The 19934-nt window shown below is 40.3% G+C and overlaps 1 protein-coding gene across 6 annotated transcripts in view; it reads right to left on the bottom strand.

Moving 5' to 3' along the window:
• The window catches only part of Ssbp2 (single stranded DNA binding protein 2), a 259155-nt gene that overhangs the window by 141568 nt on the left and 97653 nt on the right, over positions 1–19934 (bottom strand). For all 6 annotated transcript variants that reach the window (XM_050153854.1, XM_050153853.1, XM_050153852.1 and 3 more), the window contains exon 4: positions 10062–10146. In XM_050153854.1, the coding sequence (XP_050009811.1) occupies positions 10062–10146 (85 nt within the window). The remainder of the gene's footprint in view (positions 1–10061; positions 10147–19934) is intronic.

Below are 19934 nucleotides of genomic sequence, written 5' to 3' on the forward strand. Positions count from 1 at the left end.
TGCTGGCGGTCACAGCTGCAAGCTTCAGATTCACTGAGAGACCCTGTCTCAGAACTAAAGTGGATAACAACAGAGGGAGACAACCACCACTGACCTCTGACCTCGGCACAGGTCTGAGCGGGTATGCAAACCTGGACACAGATGTGCACAAAAAGAGACACACTCCCATTCACCTTTCCAACATTTCCCAAGATACAATAGCTGAGAAATTTTCAAATTCAATAAAATATTCTATTATTGATACTAGAAAATATCAAGTAGGAAAAATAAACAAAACTCAAAAATCACACTCACACACATCATACTCAAATCTCAAGACATACAGTCCTAAAGACATTTACAGGGAAAGAACGTAAGGACATCCTCCACAAAGGAGTGTGGCAGGGATGTAATGCGCAGAATGACAGCAAGCTTCTCGTCATCAGTGTGACACACAGCACACGGGGATGAACAAAAGTGAACATACTCAACTGAGAATTCTATCTCAAAGGAAAACTTGCCAAAATCCCAGAAGAAAGGCATAGGTACTTACAGGGGAGCAGTGACCAGATCACCGCCTGCCGACTCAGGTCCTGAACCAAGGCAGACCAAATGATTGCTCTAGTCTGTCTGGAGTATGTGACTAATGATGCACACAGAGCAAGTGGAACCGGCGTCCATACGCATCCTTCTCTCTAGCCTTGCTTCCCTCAATACACTGTACACTGATGGCTGAGTGAGCTGTTAAAAGACACAGCACTCTGCACTTGGGAAGCTGCTCTGGACAGCCTTCCCGTCCGTCTGCAGACTGGGTTGAAAGCTCACCCTCGAAAGTTCCCCCAGTCCGATGTTGACGTATCTCCAAGATCACAGGCTCTGCTGTGATCACCTGCTGACTTCTGTCCCCAGGGAGGAAGCTCCTCAAGGCTGGGTTCTGTCTCAGTGTTAGCACTTTAGCTCCTCCCACTGTGCTTTACAGCAGCAACATATACTTTAATTAAAGAAAAAAATTAAAATATTTCAGATGGCCAAACTTGCATGTTAAGGAATAACACAAGATACAGAGTAACTAGACAAATCCTTTGCAGCACTAGCTTTCAGATATTTCTGTGACCGCAAATATGCATCCAATGCACTAAAGGCCATTAACATTAAATCTGTGTTCTACTTTGCTCACATTTCAGTTACAAAATAAGATCCACACCACTCTTCCATAATGACTCTGGCACTGTGTTAAATAATTCAGAATTACCGGAAAGAACTGTAAGGAACAGCTGCATACATAAGAAAAACAGGAAAAGATAGAAGCCAGAAAAATTTGGTAATCAAAAGTTTTGAAACACCATACCATCTAAAGGAAAAAATACTTAATTCTTTACAAAATATTTTGCTTATTTTTCTTACTGTAGCAACAAAATAGGCAAACGAATAAGTCTTAGAAGAGCCAGGAAAGCCGTCTGTCCTGCTTTCCTCACGACTTTCATGGTTAATTTGACTGGATATTGAGAACAACAGGGAATAACAACAACCATGTACTTAATATAAAAGTAAAGGGCCTGCACTCTCCTAGAACATCTGAGAAGATGCAGGTGACACCTTTACACTGCTAGCTGCCCCCGGACAGAATGGGGGGAAATGGAAAGCTAAATTTAAATTATTCTTTACTTATTTAAATAATTGTTCATTTTATTAACAGATAAATCCTAAACTTAGAAAAGACAATCACTCTATATCTCTAGTGCAAATCTGGCATGTAGCAAGAACAGATTAAAGAGCTGGCTGTACACATAACAAAGACACGGGAAGCACACTTGCTCTGTATCTTAGCTGGTATGTAGATTTGCAAACATAGCCTATGATATAAGTTCACACACACAAACACACACGGGAGTGCATGTAAAAGCTTTCAGATCTTCATAAGATCAATAGACTCTATCAAAGCCAACATTCCAATACGATTATTATATTAGTATCTTGTAAGATGTTACCATAAAGGCAAATTTTTGAAATAGTATATGACATTTCTTAATATTTCTTGCAACCATTTCTGAATCTATCAAAATATGAAGGTCACGTAAAATATCAAACTTCTAAAATCTGCCCTCTGCTAACAACAGTTCATGTACACTCCAAAACAAAACATACTTTCTTCTTCTCTGTGACTGACAGTCATTTCCTAATTAAACAGCCACCCTGCCAGGTGTGATGATGTGTGCTATTGCCCTGGAAGCAGAGTTCCACAGTAGCCAGGACTCCACAAAGACACCTGTCTCAAAAACAGTCCAAAGTCAGGCTCAAATCTGGATAAAGCTGAGATGAAAATAAGATTGTTATCTATGTTTGAGCTCCTTTTTGCTCAATCTCAACACCTGTGACTAAAAAGACATAATCAAGCCCTTTTTCTGTACAGCAAAAATGCCTAAGTAGTTCAGAGACCAGATAATCAATAGATATTTCCATTGGAAATCATGGGGAGAGCAAGGGACAGCACAGAATGTGAACAATTAGCAATTATTCTGATAGGCAGTAGGGCACAAGTAGCAAGGACCTACAGCCCTCAGGCTGATCTTATCACAAAATGCTCTTAGGTTTCCAGAGGGGTAATTCCAAGAAGATAGAGCTGCAAAGCAAGCATCTGGGCTCTTTCTGAATGAGCATCATTCCCAACATTCCAGTGATTATAAGCCATCACTGAAGTTAGCTTAGAGAAGTCTGTCTACAGAATTTGATGATGGGATAACAAACCACGCATGTAGAATGAGAGATATCACTGCCTCTATCTTTAAAAATGTAAAAGCCCATAATTGATATGAAGATTCGCCACGCTCAAGATGATAACCACTGAGGCTTCTACTAACAATTATTCTAAAATGACAATAATAAATAGAATAGTATCACTGCTTACAGGACTGTGGGTGGAATTCTGTGGTAGGATGTCTGTTTGACATGTATGAGGCCATGGGTTTAACCCCTGGCTCCAAAAACACTTATGCATAGTTTCTCTGAAAGAAGACTAGAAAATGATAATAATTATGCATTATTGGAGTCTCTTTATAAAAGATGATTAGCTTATCTGAGTCTTACTCTGCTTATAATAGCTACACTTTCTATATTAGGCCCAAGGCTTCTACTATGTTATATTTATTTTTCAAAATATAATGAGCATATACAAAAAGATGAGTATTTTTCTAATATAATAGCTTAGTGTTGTCGTATGATTTTAAAATGAGCCTATTTATCATTCCAAATATTATACTACATTGTATATGAGGGGAAAACAGGTTATTACTTTAACACTGTGAACATTTAAAAGTAAGTAAATATGAAAACATCTTATTTTAGTGGTTTGAATGCACAACAATGAAGTATAATGTTGAAAGCCAATATTCCATTTACAGGCCATATAAAAGGGATCAGTTGAGAGAAGATAAGCATCTCTACCAAAGAGGCAGAACTTAAACAGATCTGAATGGAGGACTAGTGGAGGCTTGCCCTTTCCCAGTGGAGGTTAAGTGGGGAGGGGTGCTCAGGAGATAAGCTGAAGATAATAAAATGAATACTAGGCAAATGTTTTATCAATGAGTTACCTCTAAGGGCTCTGTTTTGTTTCTTAAAAGTTTACCATGACCCACTGTAGGTTAAAAAATGTTGATGACTAGTTAACAGAACTTGAATTTGAAAAGACCAAGAGTTGTCCTGCCTGCAAGATGTGCTAGGATAATGGTGGCACAGAACTCATAAAAGTTCTAATTTGAGGTCTGTACCACAAGAGAGCCCACACCTGGCTCTGCCTCGAGGGCCTGGAACCAAGCAGAACAGCTCAGAGACTCAGGAAAGACCCAAACATGACTGGAAAAAAGGTTAATAAAATGATTTCTAATGATATTCTGTTATATCCAACTGACATCAGAAAAGCTTCTTTCAGAAACTGATAGGAGCAGATGCAGAGACAGCCAACCATTAGGCAGAGCTTTGGGCATTCTGTGGAAGAGCAAGAGGAGCCAGAGGGGTCAAGGACACCAGAAGAACACAGACAACAGAATCAATAAGCAGGCTCATAGGGTCTCACAGTGACTGAAGTGACAATCACGAAGCCAGCATGGGTCTGAGCTAGGTCCTCTACATATATGTTATAGTTATTTAGCTTGATATTCTTGTGAGACAACTGACAGTGGGAGTGGGGGTTTCTCTGACTCTTTTGCCTGCTCTTGGGACCCTTTTCCTCCTACTGGGTTGCCTCGTCCAGCCTTGACATGAAGGTTTGTTTGTGCCTAGTCTTACTGTAACTTATTATTCTGTGTTCAGTTGATATTCTTGGGAAGCCTGTTCTTTTCTGAAGGGGAACATGGGAAGAGTGGGGGAGTGGGAGGGTACAGAATGGAGGAGAACTGGAGGGGGTGGAGAGAGGAGATGTAATATATGGGAACAGGACCCGAGCATATAGGCATCAAAGATTTGCAATCACATTTATTATGAAAGTGAGTCCATCTAGGTGCACTTCTTTACCCCTAGACAGTGCCTGCACAATTGTGAGGGTTGTTTCAAAAGGAAGAAAGTTCCTAAGCAACATCTGTTCTTGAAAACTCACTGATGTGGAAGAAACCAAACCCAAATGTTCTTAAAGAACAGAACAGCTTAGCTTCTCTTAGAGGTAGAGTTTTCCAGGAAGCTCAGGAAGAATCTGATGAAAAAAACCAAGTGGTAAAAGGGCTCTGCAGACCCCTTTCAGGTAGCTCATTGCAGTAATAAGAGGTTTGCAAGAACACAAAGTCTACAGGACCTGGAATGATTGATGAACGCAGACTCATGACTTTCCGTCCTGCCAAGACAAGAACTTCTAATGGCCCCACTCTTTTCCCCACAAACAAATAAACACAGAATTACAGGTGCAGAAGTACAAACAAACAGGTAAGTGCCACTTATATTTCAAACATAAGATCTTAGCGGAATGCCAACACTCTGCTGCCCTCATTATGTTTTTGATAATCTAAGCATTTCTCTGTAGGGGATGAAATTTAATCCCCAGACGTAAATGAAAGTATAAAGACCCTATAGGAGGAAAATTTTACTCAATTATCATCACCATCATTAGAGAGTCAGACTGTGAGAGAGTTTGTACTACGTGCATGATGGGGACACTCATGCCATAGAGCAAGTGGGGGCTGGAGGACAGTTTTCTAGGATTGATTCTCTCCTTTCACTGTTACATGGGTCCCAGGGATTGAACCTGGGTTGCCAGGCTTGTACTATAATCATCTTTACTCACTGAGCCATCTTGCCAGCCCCATGGGAAGAAAATTCAGCAAAAGTAAATGGAATAGAAAGGCCTGAGATTATAAGTCATGGTATACAGGTAAGTGGACTGGGATGGAAACAGCCACATCTATAACTTACAAGTTTCAGCTGAAATGATTATTCTATACTGGAGCAAGAAAGAGAGCATGCTTGGTAAATGTGACTGTAACGATGATATTTACACATGGAAAATAACCCCACAATTTCCAACACAAACATTAACTCAGTTATCTGTTAATGCACAGAGGACATAAATCATCTCTGACATCCAAAACTTGCTCTACTTCTTTGACACATATGTGTCTATTACATAGACAGCTCCAAATACTTTACCTTCCCTAAAGTACTGATGAAGAGGAGAGGGCTAAGATGGTCAAAAGCAGGGGAAGCAGTAATGAAAGGAAAGTACTCTGGTTTGCTCTCTCTAGCTGTCATAAAGACCATGACCAAAAGCAACTTGGAGAGGAAAGGGTTTATATGGCTTCCATATCCCATGTCACAGTCCATTTAAGAACTCGGGGCAGGAAATCAAAGCAGGAACCCAGAGACAGGAAAAAAGGCCCTGGAGGAAAGAAGTTACTCTACTTGCTTTCTTCCAGCACTCAGGAACACCTGTGGAGGGTGCCATCTGCCACAATGGGCCACCTGCTCCCATCAGTCAGTAACTAATCAAATGTCCACTACATGCCTACATGTCAACCTGAAGTCCCTCTTCTAAGATGACCCTGGATTATGCCAAACTGAGAACAAACAACAACAACAAACCCACTCTAACCAGTTCAGAAAGCAAGAAGAAAGGGGCCTTCAACCATTTATTGAGCATGAGTTAAATAAGAAAACAACAAACTGAACATGATATATATTTTTAGTTTTTTAAGTATGCTCATGTCCCTAAGGAATATACTCTAAGAGTTAATATTATGCTTTGGCTACGAATCTGTTCATAATTTACATTTTTTACACTGTTCTTTATTTAATTCACAGCTTCCTAAAACAGTTGCAAGGATAAAGAGAACTAATACACTGAAAGATTTCTCTACCTATTATTCCAAGTTTAAAACTTGAAGAAACAAGTCAAAGGTCACTGAGATCTATTCCATTTCCTACAATATTTGAATCAATCCTGCTCCCTATAAAACATGAAACTAAACTTTCTAAAGTGAAACTGTGGCCTATATTCACTCCAGCACTGATATGGTTCAATCCTTAAGTCTTACTTAAACAACTTTATTAATATCAAGGAGCCCAAGGCATTACATTAACATGGAGTTCAATTGTCCCAAGTTCCAGTCCCTAACTATAAGGTTTTTGTGTGTGTGTGTGTATGTGTGTGTGAAAGAGAGAAAGAGAGAAAGAGAGAGAGAGAGAGAGAGAGAGAGAGAGAGAGAGAGAGAGAGATCTGTTTTATAATTTTACTCTTTAATTTCAACTTCTTTGTTACCATCCTGATTCAGGGTTTTTCACCTTTCACGAGACCATGAGGACAGCTTCCTTGTAGTATTGTCCAAAGTCCTTTCTTCAGTTCCTTCCTCTGAATCACACTGCTGGATAACTATCATAAACTACTTTCTGTGCGTTTAGTATTCTTAAAAATGATTCCACATTGCAGGCAGAAATTTTACCAGGTATACTTAGAAATACACTCTATGAGAACTTGGAAAACTTGAGCTTTCCTAGACATGGCACACTGCATTTATATACTGACTGACGACCTTAGCCTCCACAGGTATCAGGTTTCTCACCTAATGAAATGACTTTCTCTATCTTATAGTTTATATTTCATTTTGTCAAAAATTTTACTGTCCTATTTAAGAGAAATAAAAACTTATCAAAGAGTGAACATTGTTTTAAAGAACCCTACTGAATATAAAATATTCACTATACATCTGTAAATTATACAAATTACGTAAATAAAACCCAAAGTGATGTGTGATCCAAATATGAAAATATAATTAACATTTTAGTTAAAGGATTATATTATTTGCTTTTTCAAGTTTATATCATTTCATTCTATCATTCATTTTTTTAAAATAGTCATTTTACTTGAATCATGTAGATAAAAGCTAATAAAAAGGAGGCAGATTTTAATCATCTGAAAATTTATATATATATATATACATATATGTATATATATACAAGTACATACAAGTCTATACAAGTAAGTTCAGTCTAAAGTCAATAAACAAACTCATTCATTCTAAAGACTTCAGCCATTAAAGAAAATGTAATTCAGAATGCTTCCTTGGGAACTACCATAAAAATCCGCAAGAAATATTAATTATCCTATGGAAATGATTGCATAATGGACTCTGAGAAATAGGACATATTAGACTGTTAGCATCATCTTTCCGCGTGCCCTCTCCCACTCTCCTTTCTCAAGCCTCTCAAAGCCCTGTGTACACATGAGCATAAACTATGTTGGTCTACTTCAGAAACTGCACTATTCAAGAGTCAGCAAATCCTTGTCAAAGTTCCCATTACTGAATTACAGAAAATAAATGAATTTCAGGAGTCCATGTGACTGCACCGATGAGGAGAGCTGTGACAGTGGAATGGGCTTGCTGGATCTGCGACTGTTTCTAAACTCGTCTTGGAGTTCAGTACTCCCCAAACAGTCTCCATGGGGAGCATTAGGGCAGAGCTTTCCACACTGTGGAACTGGTTTCTTGTTTTAAAGGTGTGTGTGTGTGTGTGTGTGTGTGTGTGTGTGTGTGTGTACACAGATGTCTGTGAAAGCCAGAAGAGTGTGTCATATGCCCTGGAGCTGAACTTAGTAGCTGTGAGGGAGCACACTCAGGCCTCTGGGAGACCAGCCAGCCCCTCTTGGTGGCTGCGTCATCTCTCTGCACCCATTTATTTCCCTAAGCTGTAGACTGTGAGGTCTTAAACCTTCCTGAATCACAGCACTAGCTGTTTCTAGCGCCACCTGGGTGTTCATACGAGTAGGGAGGTCTACAACTAAATGGTGGCAGGAGTCTTGCTTGTGCCTCTCTTGGTGTAAGGGACAGGAGAGATGGAGAATGCAGGCCATCTGGATTCCCTGGAACCCTCGTGGCTGGAACAGTTTCACTCTGTCATTACTCCAGTGTAAAAAGGCAAATGAGCCCTGTCCGGAAAAACTCTGTGCTCTGAGCCGTGGTCACTGCCTGTTGCTCCTTTCCCTCTGTGTGCTGTAGCAATCCTTCCTGCTCTTCATCCCCAGGAATGATTGGTTTTGTCCACATGGGGCTCATGAGTACAGTACAATCAAGCTCTCAGGGAGGGTACAGGCCCCACTGCCATGTACCCAAGAATTTGCCTTCTCAAGTCTGCATACTCCCCTAGCACTATTTAGAGGCTTTGATTTTCCAACAATGCTCTTGGATTTAAACCTTTTTTTTTTTTTTTCCTTTTAGAAAACCAAGAAATGTTTCTCTTTTGAGACCAGTTCTGGCTTTTAAAGAGTTTGGCACAAAATGATGCCTCCCTCTGCCATCAAGACATGTATCCTTCTAGTTGGGTTAAAGATGTGCCATCAGGTACTTTGTTAGGCTCCAGACTGGAGATGGTGTCAGAATAGGAAGGCAGAATCTCCTCCATCCCACATTCAATTCTATTTCTTCTTGGTCAGCTCCACGAGGACCCTTACAGGACCATCTAATATGTGTTGAAATAGGAGCGGCGGGGCTGCGTCCCCAGCACCCCGGCCGCCTGCTAGCTCATGCCCGAAATAACAACACACAAACTGTATTCATTCAAACACTGCCTGACCCATTAGTTCCAGCCTCTTATTGGTTAGCTCTTACATATTGTTCTAACCCATTTCTAATATTCTGTGTAGCCCATGAGGTGGCTTAACAGGGAGGATCTTAACCTGCATCTGTCTGGAGTGGGAGAATCATGGCGACTCCTGACTCAGCTTCTTTTACCCAGCATTCTCTTCTGTTTACTCCACCTACCTAATTTTCTGTCCTATGAGGGCCGAGGCAGTTTCTTTATTATTAACCAATGAAAGCATGGGCTAGTCCAGGTGCGAGAGTTAGCCGAGAAGAGGCTAGATATAATGGGCAAGCAGTGTTTAAATGAATACAGTTTGTGTGTTGTTATTTCGGGCATGAGCTAGCAGGCGGCCAGGGTGCTGGGGATGCAGCCCCGCCGCTCCTATTTCAACAAATATGCAACTTTTCCCTGAAGAAATGTTATATGATATAATCTGGTTTTTGAAGTTAGATTTGTATTTCTAAGGCATACTTAAGCCAAGGGGGTCTGCTGCCTCTCTTTAAGAGTCTTTTTAACAAATCAGGTTTTTATTTTGTCTAGAATTTTTAGGTCTCTTCTCTAATATTTCCTTTAATTCAAATGAATTTCAATAGAGGAACTGAATTCTGTATATTTGGTGAAAAGTATTATTTCAGTACTTTGTATCTTCTGTGCAAAAGAGGTTATCATTTACACAAAGCTTAAGATGAGTTTCTTTTGAAAATGAAGAACTACTGTTTCATTAATATACATGTGAAATTTCAATAGTAGAGAATTTGCCTAGCATGTGTGAGACCCTGGGATTGATTTCCAGCAACTCCCCCCGACCCACCTCCAAAAAGTTAACGCAGACAGACTTAAATTACAAAATCATATATACTTAAGTGCACAATCCTGAGATTTTACAAGTCATACATACTTAAGAACGTTTCACAGTTAGTTGTTCCTAATCTCTAGACTAACACACACCAAACATCTTTCTCTAAAGTTATGGCACAGTATGTTTTAAGAGCATTGGTTAGGATGTTTTCAAGTGTATGTTCTCTTACATAGTCATGGAAGGCTTTTGCTTCGCTTGAGTGCTCACACGTTTCCCGTCTCTCTGGAGCTGCACAGTAGAGATCCCAAAACACACTGAAAAGTAATTATGGAACATTAAGAAAATCATTAACATGGTAAGTTGAGAAATCACAATCAACAAACATAAGACATGCAAACCCTTTCTTCTTCAGGACAGGTATAGTTTCTCTAAAAGATTTAAATTCAGGCAAGCTCTTTAACGCATGTTACCTAAACATTTTTTCCAAACTGTTAAGCATTTTCCTAAAAGGATAAAGAATTTAAAAACACTGTGTTTTTTTCCAGTCCGGAGGATCAAACCCTTGTAAGTAAGTTGTTGAGAACTTTCGTTCTTATAATTGCCTGTTCACATAACTGATAATTAGGTGAAATCACATTTAAGCCAACTTTCCCACGAAGAATAGAAATATAAATGATGCCTTTTATAAGAAAAAAGAGGTTCATTTTTTGTAAGGCTATCTTATTGTCTAGTTCATAGGCCACCCCCCTAACCAGCACATTGAACTGATCAAACAAGTTTTTCATAAAATCGTTTTTTCCCTTCAATTACAGGAAGAGGTTAATAATTTTGAAACCAAAATAATCCACCTCAACTCCTTTACTGTCCTAATTAAAAATTATACTTAAAGAAAATAGGACCTGGTCACCATCCCAGCTACCCAGAAATATGAGAAGAACTGAACATCACGGTAAACAGAAGGTCGAGGGCTGCCTATGGCCCAGATTCCTTCATGTTATTTTCCTCCACTTTTCCAAGTCTAAGATGTGGAAGGCACACAAACTCAACAGTCTAGAGCACGGCCATTCTTGAAGAGGCAGAGACCAGGCAGGCTGCTGCCCACCAGCTGTGAAAGACCAAGAGGAACTTGTTTCAACTGGTCAGAAACAAACTTGATTTTTGTAAACAAGTCATACAGCATAAACACGTCTGCTGTACAATGGGGTTGTATTACATATCAAACTGTAATCTGTGTAAGGGCACAGCAACCTTTGAACTTTGAAGCCTCATTTAGTCTGCCTTTCTCTCCTCAACAAGAAAATACTGCAGGGCTGGTGACGAAGATAATAATTCAGTAAGATGGCTTTCAAATAGACAACCCTGAAGGCTAAGCACTGGCACCCCTTCAGTGTCTTATGTATGATTCCTCTATGCAGAAGTAGAAAGAAAATCTGTTTTCTTTTTTTTAATTTTATTTTTAATAAAATCCTATATTAAGAGAGAAATACAAAGAAGAAAATAAAGACAAAAGTAAGTTAAGTTCAACATTCTGACAAGAATGAAAGTGGTTAGAACTGTGTGCAGATTCCACAGAGCCCTTCAAGATAAAAAGTATGAGACTCCTAGATACTCAGAGACACAGCCAGACTTGCACATGGGCAAGGTATGCACGAAGTATAGTACTCTATGACGACTCATTTTCATCTTTCTAAGGAAATGTAAACCCCCAAAAGTGAAATGTTGAGCAGTGTTTGGTTACAGTCACAGAATGTTATACACAGCATTATGATAAATAGCTAAGTACTTCCTCTTAATCTCAAATTTCCTTCATTTGCTAGCAAGCGTCCTAAGACCTTTCCCAGAAGTCATTCTGTAACCTACTTTTCTTTTCTTTTCCTTCCTTCCTTCCTTCCTTCCTTCCTTCCTTCCTTCTTTCTTTCTTTCTTTCTTTCTTTCTTTCTTTCTTACTTGTAATTTTGTATTGTTTGACATAAGGTTGTGTCTAACCTAGACTGTCCTCAGACTCTCTGTAAGCAATGATGATGATGAACTCCTAACCCTTCAGCCCCCACCTCCAAGGGCTGGGATTACAGTCATGTGCCATTGCACCTTGCTTGACATATTACACTTAAAGGCCAGATTACACAGTTATTGCTTTCACTGAATATGTCCTTAAAAACTATTAAGAATTTTTATTAACACACAATAATATTTATCTCACAACATTAACACTGTTCTATTTTTTCCCTAACAAATGTAGTGGGTAATCAAAAGCTTACAGGATAAATTTTATAGATAATCAACAAGTTAAAAATATATAAAGTTTTATATATATATATGTATATAGATAATAGGTATAAAATAATTATACCTATTATTTTAGAGAAACATGCTGTTCTCTAATAAAGGTTAAAAAACACACCACCTAAAAACATTTGCCTGCCCCACAAAATTTTTTTTAACAACAGCAAGCCTTGTTCTAGGCTATCCTGTAGCATCTCAGACAAGTATAAATTCTCTCCACGCTATACTAGTTAGTTTTATCAACTTGACACAAAAGAGTCTCCTGGGAAGGGAGACTCCGTGCAGGAATTGCCTCCTTTTGATAGCCCGTGGGCATGTCTGTAGGGTTATTTTCTTAATGATTGATGTGGGAGGGTCCTATTATTGGACAGGAGGTCCTGAGTAGAATAAGAAGGTAGCTTAACAACTCAGAGGGAGCAAGCCAGTAAGTAGCATTCCTGACGAGATCCTGCTCTGGCCCTTCCAGATGGACTGATGGCAACTGTGGTCAGCGACAGAGAAGCAAACTTGGACATGCGCATTCACATCCTCTATTCCATGGAAGTCAAAGATCATACAGCCAAGGGAGGCCAGGACCAGGTAGGAGAAATCATGTCAAAGAACACTCATAAAATAGGATGGTTTATTTTAAAAACTGTACTTATTAGGAGTATATTAGGGGTATTTTATACTTAAGTCTATAATAACCTATTATATATATATATATATCATGAAACTTTGAAAATAAAATTTAAAGCCAAATAGGGAAAACGTCAGTGCTAAAATAAGCATGTTTTAAGAGGGCATCATCTACTTTATAACTATGTCTGTTGCACTCTAAGAACTACAGGTGGTAAAAATATTTCAAAACTGCATCTTCTTATAAGACTCAATCATGTTTCGGCAGTGCTACAGGCCATAAAGCACTGTGACTATCAACATAATATTTGGGAAGAAAGGGCTACATTAGCAAGCATGCCAAAAAAATAAAAACTGCAGCCAGACCAATGGACATGGTTTATTCCACAATAAGGACACTGAAGCTAGAAGTTCTCTACGGAATCCTTCATTAATTGAAAAAAAAATGAAAAATCATCTCTGGATTATACATGTCAAGAAATGCCTACAGAAGAGACATACCATACATTGTACACAGGTGACTGAATCTTAAAGCAACTGAAAATTCTTCAACTGCTAAACTTCTTAAAAATAAAAGTTGTATTTCATAAATCATTAAAACTCACAAATCTAAGACTTACATAGTGACAATGTTTTAATGCCCAGAAGAAGATTCACTGAACTACTTACTTTGTCCTTCCTGAAAGGGAAGTCTATTGTAAGTGGTTCCGATGACCACTCAGCCTGTTCCTTGGTTTGCAATTCTGGGCGTCTGTAGAGACATACTCTATAACCCGAGGTGCTAGAGCCTCAGGAGCTGAGAAGCTGAGCACTATCTTCGGAATACAGTGAACTCATCGTGGTAACTAATGCTGCAGATTTACACAATTGTTTATCACTGAGAAAGAAGTAGAAAATGTGAATTCTATAAATGAAGAAAAAAGGTACATAAACAGAAGTAAAATGTACCAAGTGATAAAATATTTGGGTTTGTATCAATTATTACATTTATTATTAAAGTCTGCCTGCTATAAATCAATGAAAAAAGAACAAACCTCAAATTTATTGTTTTCCCCAAGATAGTTTTCTCTCTTTCTTTTTAAAGGTCCACATGCAGATAGAGCACACATATACATTAAATAAATAACACATGATTCCAGCATGACTTAACCAGCATAACATATGAAGGGACCTCAGAAACGAATTGGCTGCCAGGAATCTATCAAGTTTAATAAACACGTGACATGTGACCCAGAAGACAGAACCTCATTACAGTAACTGGATGGTGGAATGTCTAAAAACAGAAATCTGAAAAATAAAAAGACAAATAAGCAAAAAAGAAAATCCTATTGAAAAATTTTTTAAAGGGGAAAAAAAGTCGTGCTATAAGTTTAAGTATGATGTAAATGAATTATAGGCATTCATAATCCCGATAATAGATTGGGTCTAGAATGTCATATGTTAAAAACCAAGTTTGGAACTATTTTGTAGGGAGCAAGGTGTGGAGGCAAGTGAACGGCTTTAAAAGATGGGTCCTAGTAAGGCTACCTTCTGATATCTTTGAAGGGAAAAGTGAGACACCAGACCCTACTCTTCCTTTTTCTCCTCCTTTTGTGTCAAACCCATTAGGTAAAATGCTTCATCATCATGTGCTCCAGTCATGATGAGCTGCTTGCTTTAGGTTGAAAGGAAATGGGCCAACAGTCATAGGCTCCAAAACTGTAAGCCAAAAAGTCATTCTTTTCTCTTTGTAAGCTGATTGTCCCAGGCAATTGCTACACCTCCAGAAAACACACTAACATACTCTCTGCTGAACAAAACTATATCTACAAGACCAAGGACACTTTGCATACTGAACTCTTCACCTTAAGACTTCCATACACATGCACCTTTAACAATAGTAATCCATACACCTATGAACACCTTAAGTTTGATAAAATTGTATGATGGGAAAAAGAAGAAAGCATTTCAACAAATGGTGCTGAACTAGCTGGATGTCGGCAGGTAGAAGAATGCAAATAGATCCATATCTATCGCCATGCACAAAACTCAAGTCCAGGGTCAGAAAAGATGGCTTAGCAATTAAGACCACTGGCTGCTCTTACCAAGGTCCTCAGTTCGATTCCCAGAAAGCATATGATGGCTCATACCTATCTACAAAGGGATCTGAGGCCCTCTTCCTCCTTAAAGGTCCACATGCAGATAGAGCGCTCATATACATTAAATAAATTAATAGATACATAAAATCAAGTCCAAGTGGTGCAAAGACTTCAAGATAATTCTAGTTACACTGAACCTGATAGGAGGGAAAGTGGGAAGTAGCTTTGAACGCAGAAACACAGGAGACTACTTTCTAAATATAACATCAGTAGCACAGTCACTGAAAGCAACAATTAATAAATGAGACTTCTAGAAACTGAAAAGCTCCTGTATGGTAAAGGTCACAGTAAGTAAGACAATACAGCACCCTACAGAATGGGAAAAGATCTTCAGAGGGCTAATCTCTAAATATATAAAGAACTCAAGAAGCTAGACATCAAAATACCAAATAATTCCATCAAAAAATGGGGTACAGATCTAAACAGAGAATTCTCAAGAGAAGAATCTCAAGAGAAATTTGGGAGCGTGGGAGGGGAGAAGGGAAGATGGCAGGAAAGGAGGAGGGGAGAAGAGAAGGGGGGAGAAGAACTTGAGGGAACAGGAGAGTCAAGATGGAGGAAGGACAGAGAAGGAGAGCAAGGAAAGAGATATCTTGATCGAGGAAGCCATTATGGGGCTAGCAAGAAACCTGGCACTAGGGAAATTCCCAGGAACTCACAAGTACGACCGCAGCTAAGACCCTAAGCAGTAGTGGAGAGGCTGCCTGAACTGGCCTTGCCCTGCAATCAGCCTGATGACTACCTTAATTGTCATTATAGAGCCTTCAACCAGCAACTGATGGAAGGAGAAGCAGAGATCCACAGTGAAGCACTGGGCTGAGCTCCCAAAGTCCAGTCGAAGAGAGAAAGAAGTGAGAATATGAGCAAAGGGCTCAAAACCATGATGGGGATACCTGAAACATCTTACCTGATCTAATGGGAGCTCACTGACTCTGGACTGACAGTGGGGGGAAGCAGAATAAGACCAAACTAGGCCATCTGAACATAGGTGACAGTTGTATAGCTGAGGCAGACTGTGGGACCACTGGCAGTGCAGCCAGGATATATCCCTACTGCTTCAACTGTCTTTTTGGAGCCTATTCTCTTTGAAGGGATACCTTGCTCAGTATAGATATAGTTGGGAGGGCCTTGGACCTGCCTCAAAAGGATATGCCAGACTTTGTTGACTCCCCATGGGAAGCCTTACCCTCTCTGAGGAGTGGATGGGGTAGAGGGGGGAGTTGGAGGAGGGGAGGGAATGAGAATTAGGATTGGTATATAAATTTTCAATTAAATAATAATAAAAGGAGAAGAAATGCTCAACACCCCTAGTCATCAGGAAAATGAAAATGACTCTGAGATACCATGTAAAACCTGTCAGAATAGTTAAGATCAAAAACACTGATAACAGCTTACTGGAAAGGATGTGGGATAAGGGGAAAACTTCTCCATTGCTGGTGGGAGTGCAAACTTGCACAGCCTCTTTGGAAATCAGTATGGCAGTTTCTCATAAAACTGAAACTCAATCTACCTCAAGACCCAGCAATATCATTTTTGGTAATACACCCAAAGTATGCACAATCACGCCACAAGAACACTTGTTCAACTATGTTCATAGCAACATTGTAACAGTCAAGACCTGGAAACAACTAGATGCCCCTCAACTGATGAATGGATAAAGAAAGTATGGCACATCTACACAATGGAGTATTACTCAGCTGTAAAAACAATGACCTCATGAAATTTGCAGTCAAATGGATGGAACTGGAAAAAAAATCATTCTGAGTGAGGAAACCCAGACCCAGAAAGACAAACACAGTGTGTACTCACTCATAAGTGAATATTTTAGGTGTAAAGCAAAGGACAACAAGGCTACAATCCAGAGTCCCAGAAGCTAGGTAACAAGGAGGACCCTAAGAGGGGGACACACGGATCACCCTGGTAAGGGGAAATAGATGAGATCTTCTGGGTAAACTGGGGGCAGGGAAGGGTAGAGAGGAGGGGATGGGAACATAAGAGTGTGGGATGGTCGAGTTGGGGGAAGGATGGAAAGAGAGAGCAATGAAAGAAATATCTTGATAGAAGGGGCCATTGTGGGGTTAGGGAGAAACCTGATGCCAGGGAAATTCCCAGGAATCCACATGGATGACCCCAGCTAAAACTCCTAGCAATAATGGAGAGGGAGCCTGAACTGGCCTTCTAATATATTCAGACTGATGACTACCTTTATTGTCATCATAGAACCTTCATCCAGTAACTGATGGAAGCAGATGCAGAGATCCATAGCCAAGCACTGGGCCGAACTCTGGGAGTCCAGTGGAAGAGAGGGAGCAAGGATTATATGAGCAGTGGGGGTTCAAGATCATGATGAGGAAACCCACAGAGACAGCTTACCCGAGCTCGTGAGAGTTCAGGGACTCTAGAATGACAGCTGGAGAGCCTGCATGGTACTAACCTAGGCCCCCTGCATGTGGGTGACAGTTGTGTAGCTTGGTCTGTTTATGGAGCTCCTAGCAGTGGGACTGGGATCTATCTCTGGTGCATGAGCTGGCTTTCTGGAACCTATTCCCTATGGTCGGACACCTTGCTCAGCCTTGATGCAGGCGGAGAGTAGCTTGATCGGGCCTCAACTTGATTCACTGTCTTAGCAGTATCTTTGAGACTACTAAGGCCTTGTGACTCCCTACAGGAGGCCTTACCCTTTCTAAGGAGTGTTTGGGGGGGGGGGTGGGGGGAGGTGGGGGGAAAGCAGGAGGAGGTGAGGGAGGAGAAACTGTGGATGGTATGTAAAACAAATTTAAAAATAGATTTTTCTTACGTACATAAAATCTGAGCAGGAGGAGAGGAGTGAGTGAGAGCTGTGGTTGTAAATAAATAAAAAAAATTAAAGTGTTCAATAGCTTTTAAACATTAAATTTTGTTCTACTTTTATAAAATTCTTTTAATGTTCCTGTATTAATGATAAATTTATATTTTAAAAAATAGTAAGTTAGCATCTATCTATATTAAATTCAAACGCCATATAAGTGTCACAGTCCTACATTTGATCCTAATTATTACTGTCATTTTTAATTTAAACTTTGACATATTAGATAATTTCCCTAAGATCACAGAGTTAGTTGGTGAGAAACCTGGGATTAAACTTTTTAATTATTACATTATTTTGCTTCTGTGTACATATAGCAATGAGAGTTCATGTTTCAAGTCTTCTAATTCTGATTATGGACAGGTTCACAGAGATCCAGCTATGTGAGCAGTATCTGTTATTGTAAGGCCCTATCCTACCTTTGACCTTCATACTCTACTTTTACTTCCAAGGATTCTGTGACAACCACAATCCCATCTTTCCTGTAGCTGCCAGTGGTCCAAGGATGCTTTGATGCAGATACATTCCTGAGTCCTTTTCCATGTATACAGCACGCAAATTGCCCATCTAGACATACTACACAGAAACACGCCTGAAGTCTCAAAGATGATACTACAACAGCGAACCAGCTCTATGGCAAAGAATTAATAATTGTGCTACATTCCCTGGGGACTCCACTGGCCCTTGGGGTGGACCAGCTTTGCTCATTTCTGCTGACCCTCTCAGCTTTCCCCTCTACGCGTCTAGCCCATCCCTGTTCCTTTTTGATAGCAATAGATGCCTAGTGTTTGGCTGGAAGCGTCACCCCAGTCCCCTGGCACCCATTTTGGAATGCTTGGTGGAAAGTTCCATTTCAAGCTCCCCTCCCTTGAGAGTTGCCTCAGTCTAAATTCCACCTCCTAGACAACAGTGACCCCTCCCCAGAGAGGGTCAAGACCCCTCCCACAGGCTGTTTAAACTGCCCCCCAGAGACCAAACACAAGGTCTTTCTGGTTCTGAGCGTCACCCGAGAGCGCTAGCATCCATTAAACCTGGGCTTTTTCTAATTTGGTGTGATTTGGATTATTGCATTGGCAGAAAGGCTTATCGGGCCGGAAAAACTTTACACCTAGAAACACTTTTTTTTTTTTTTTGAGATAGGGGTTCTCTGTATAGTATAGCCCTGGCTGACCTAGAACTCTTTTTGTAGAGCAAGCTAGCCTTGAACTCATAGAGACCCACCTGCCTCTGTCTCCAGACTCTTTAGACGGGCCTCCAGTCAAGCAGGCTGGGACTCCAGTAGGTGATTTCATTCTCCTTCCGGCACTCCATTTCCATCACTCCTGTCAACAACTCCAAACCCTGTGGCAGCCTGCTTCAGGCGCCCTCCACCAACCTCATTCCATTTACTAGAGACTCCAACACTCCACAGATACAGCTGCTGCCTCTCTCCTCCCTATCCTTTGATCCCTGTCACTCCAGACATAGTCTTTGTCCTTCCTACTGCAGCAGCACCTGCAGAAAGCACCTGCTCCCAACACAACCCCAACTCCCTGGGGTCTATCTCTTGGCAAGGACAGCATCCCTTAGTTTGTTCCCACAGTCCCCCTGGGACTTGTCTCCTAGCCCACCTCTAGTTCTCTTGTGACACCCACTGACTTGCAGAAGCACTCTCTACCAGGGAAGACACGGCCACCACACTTCCCTAAGATACAGAGAAGGCAGTAGAGACCAAGGGGAAGAGCATATGGCCAACCAAGACCAGACCTCAACACCTAGAACCATATCAGCCTGCTATCACTGCCTAGCCACCATAGGGAAACACGAGCATGAAAAATCAAGACAACAGTCTTCCACCACCAGGACCTACTACCTAGGCTGAGAATGAAAAAATAGCTAAAGCACAAAACAAGGACTTCAAATTAGCAATTTGAAGGCTCTTAACGATAATATTAATAAGTCTCTTAATGAAGTCCATAAAAAAGGAATAAAATAATGAGAACAGTTCAAGACATGAAGAAACAAGATCCCTAAAGAAAACCCAAACTGAAATAAATCTGGAAGTACTTTTAAGATGTTTAAAGTACTAAAATAAATTACTCTAATGTTGGCCTCAAACTCACAGAGATCTGCCTGCCTCTTCCTCCCAAGTGCTAGGATTTAAAGGCATCCACCACCACTGCCCAGCTTCTTAGAAGGTTTCTTAGAGCTAGTCCAATCAAGAAAAAGAGTTCTCATT

The sequence above is a fragment of the Alexandromys fortis genome, unplaced genomic scaffold (assembly GCF_014885135.2).
Source record: "Alexandromys fortis isolate MF-2015 unplaced genomic scaffold, M_Fortis_MF-2015_v1.1 scaffold_79, whole genome shotgun sequence".
Lineage (NCBI taxonomy): Eukaryota > Metazoa > Chordata > Mammalia > Rodentia > Cricetidae > Alexandromys > Alexandromys fortis.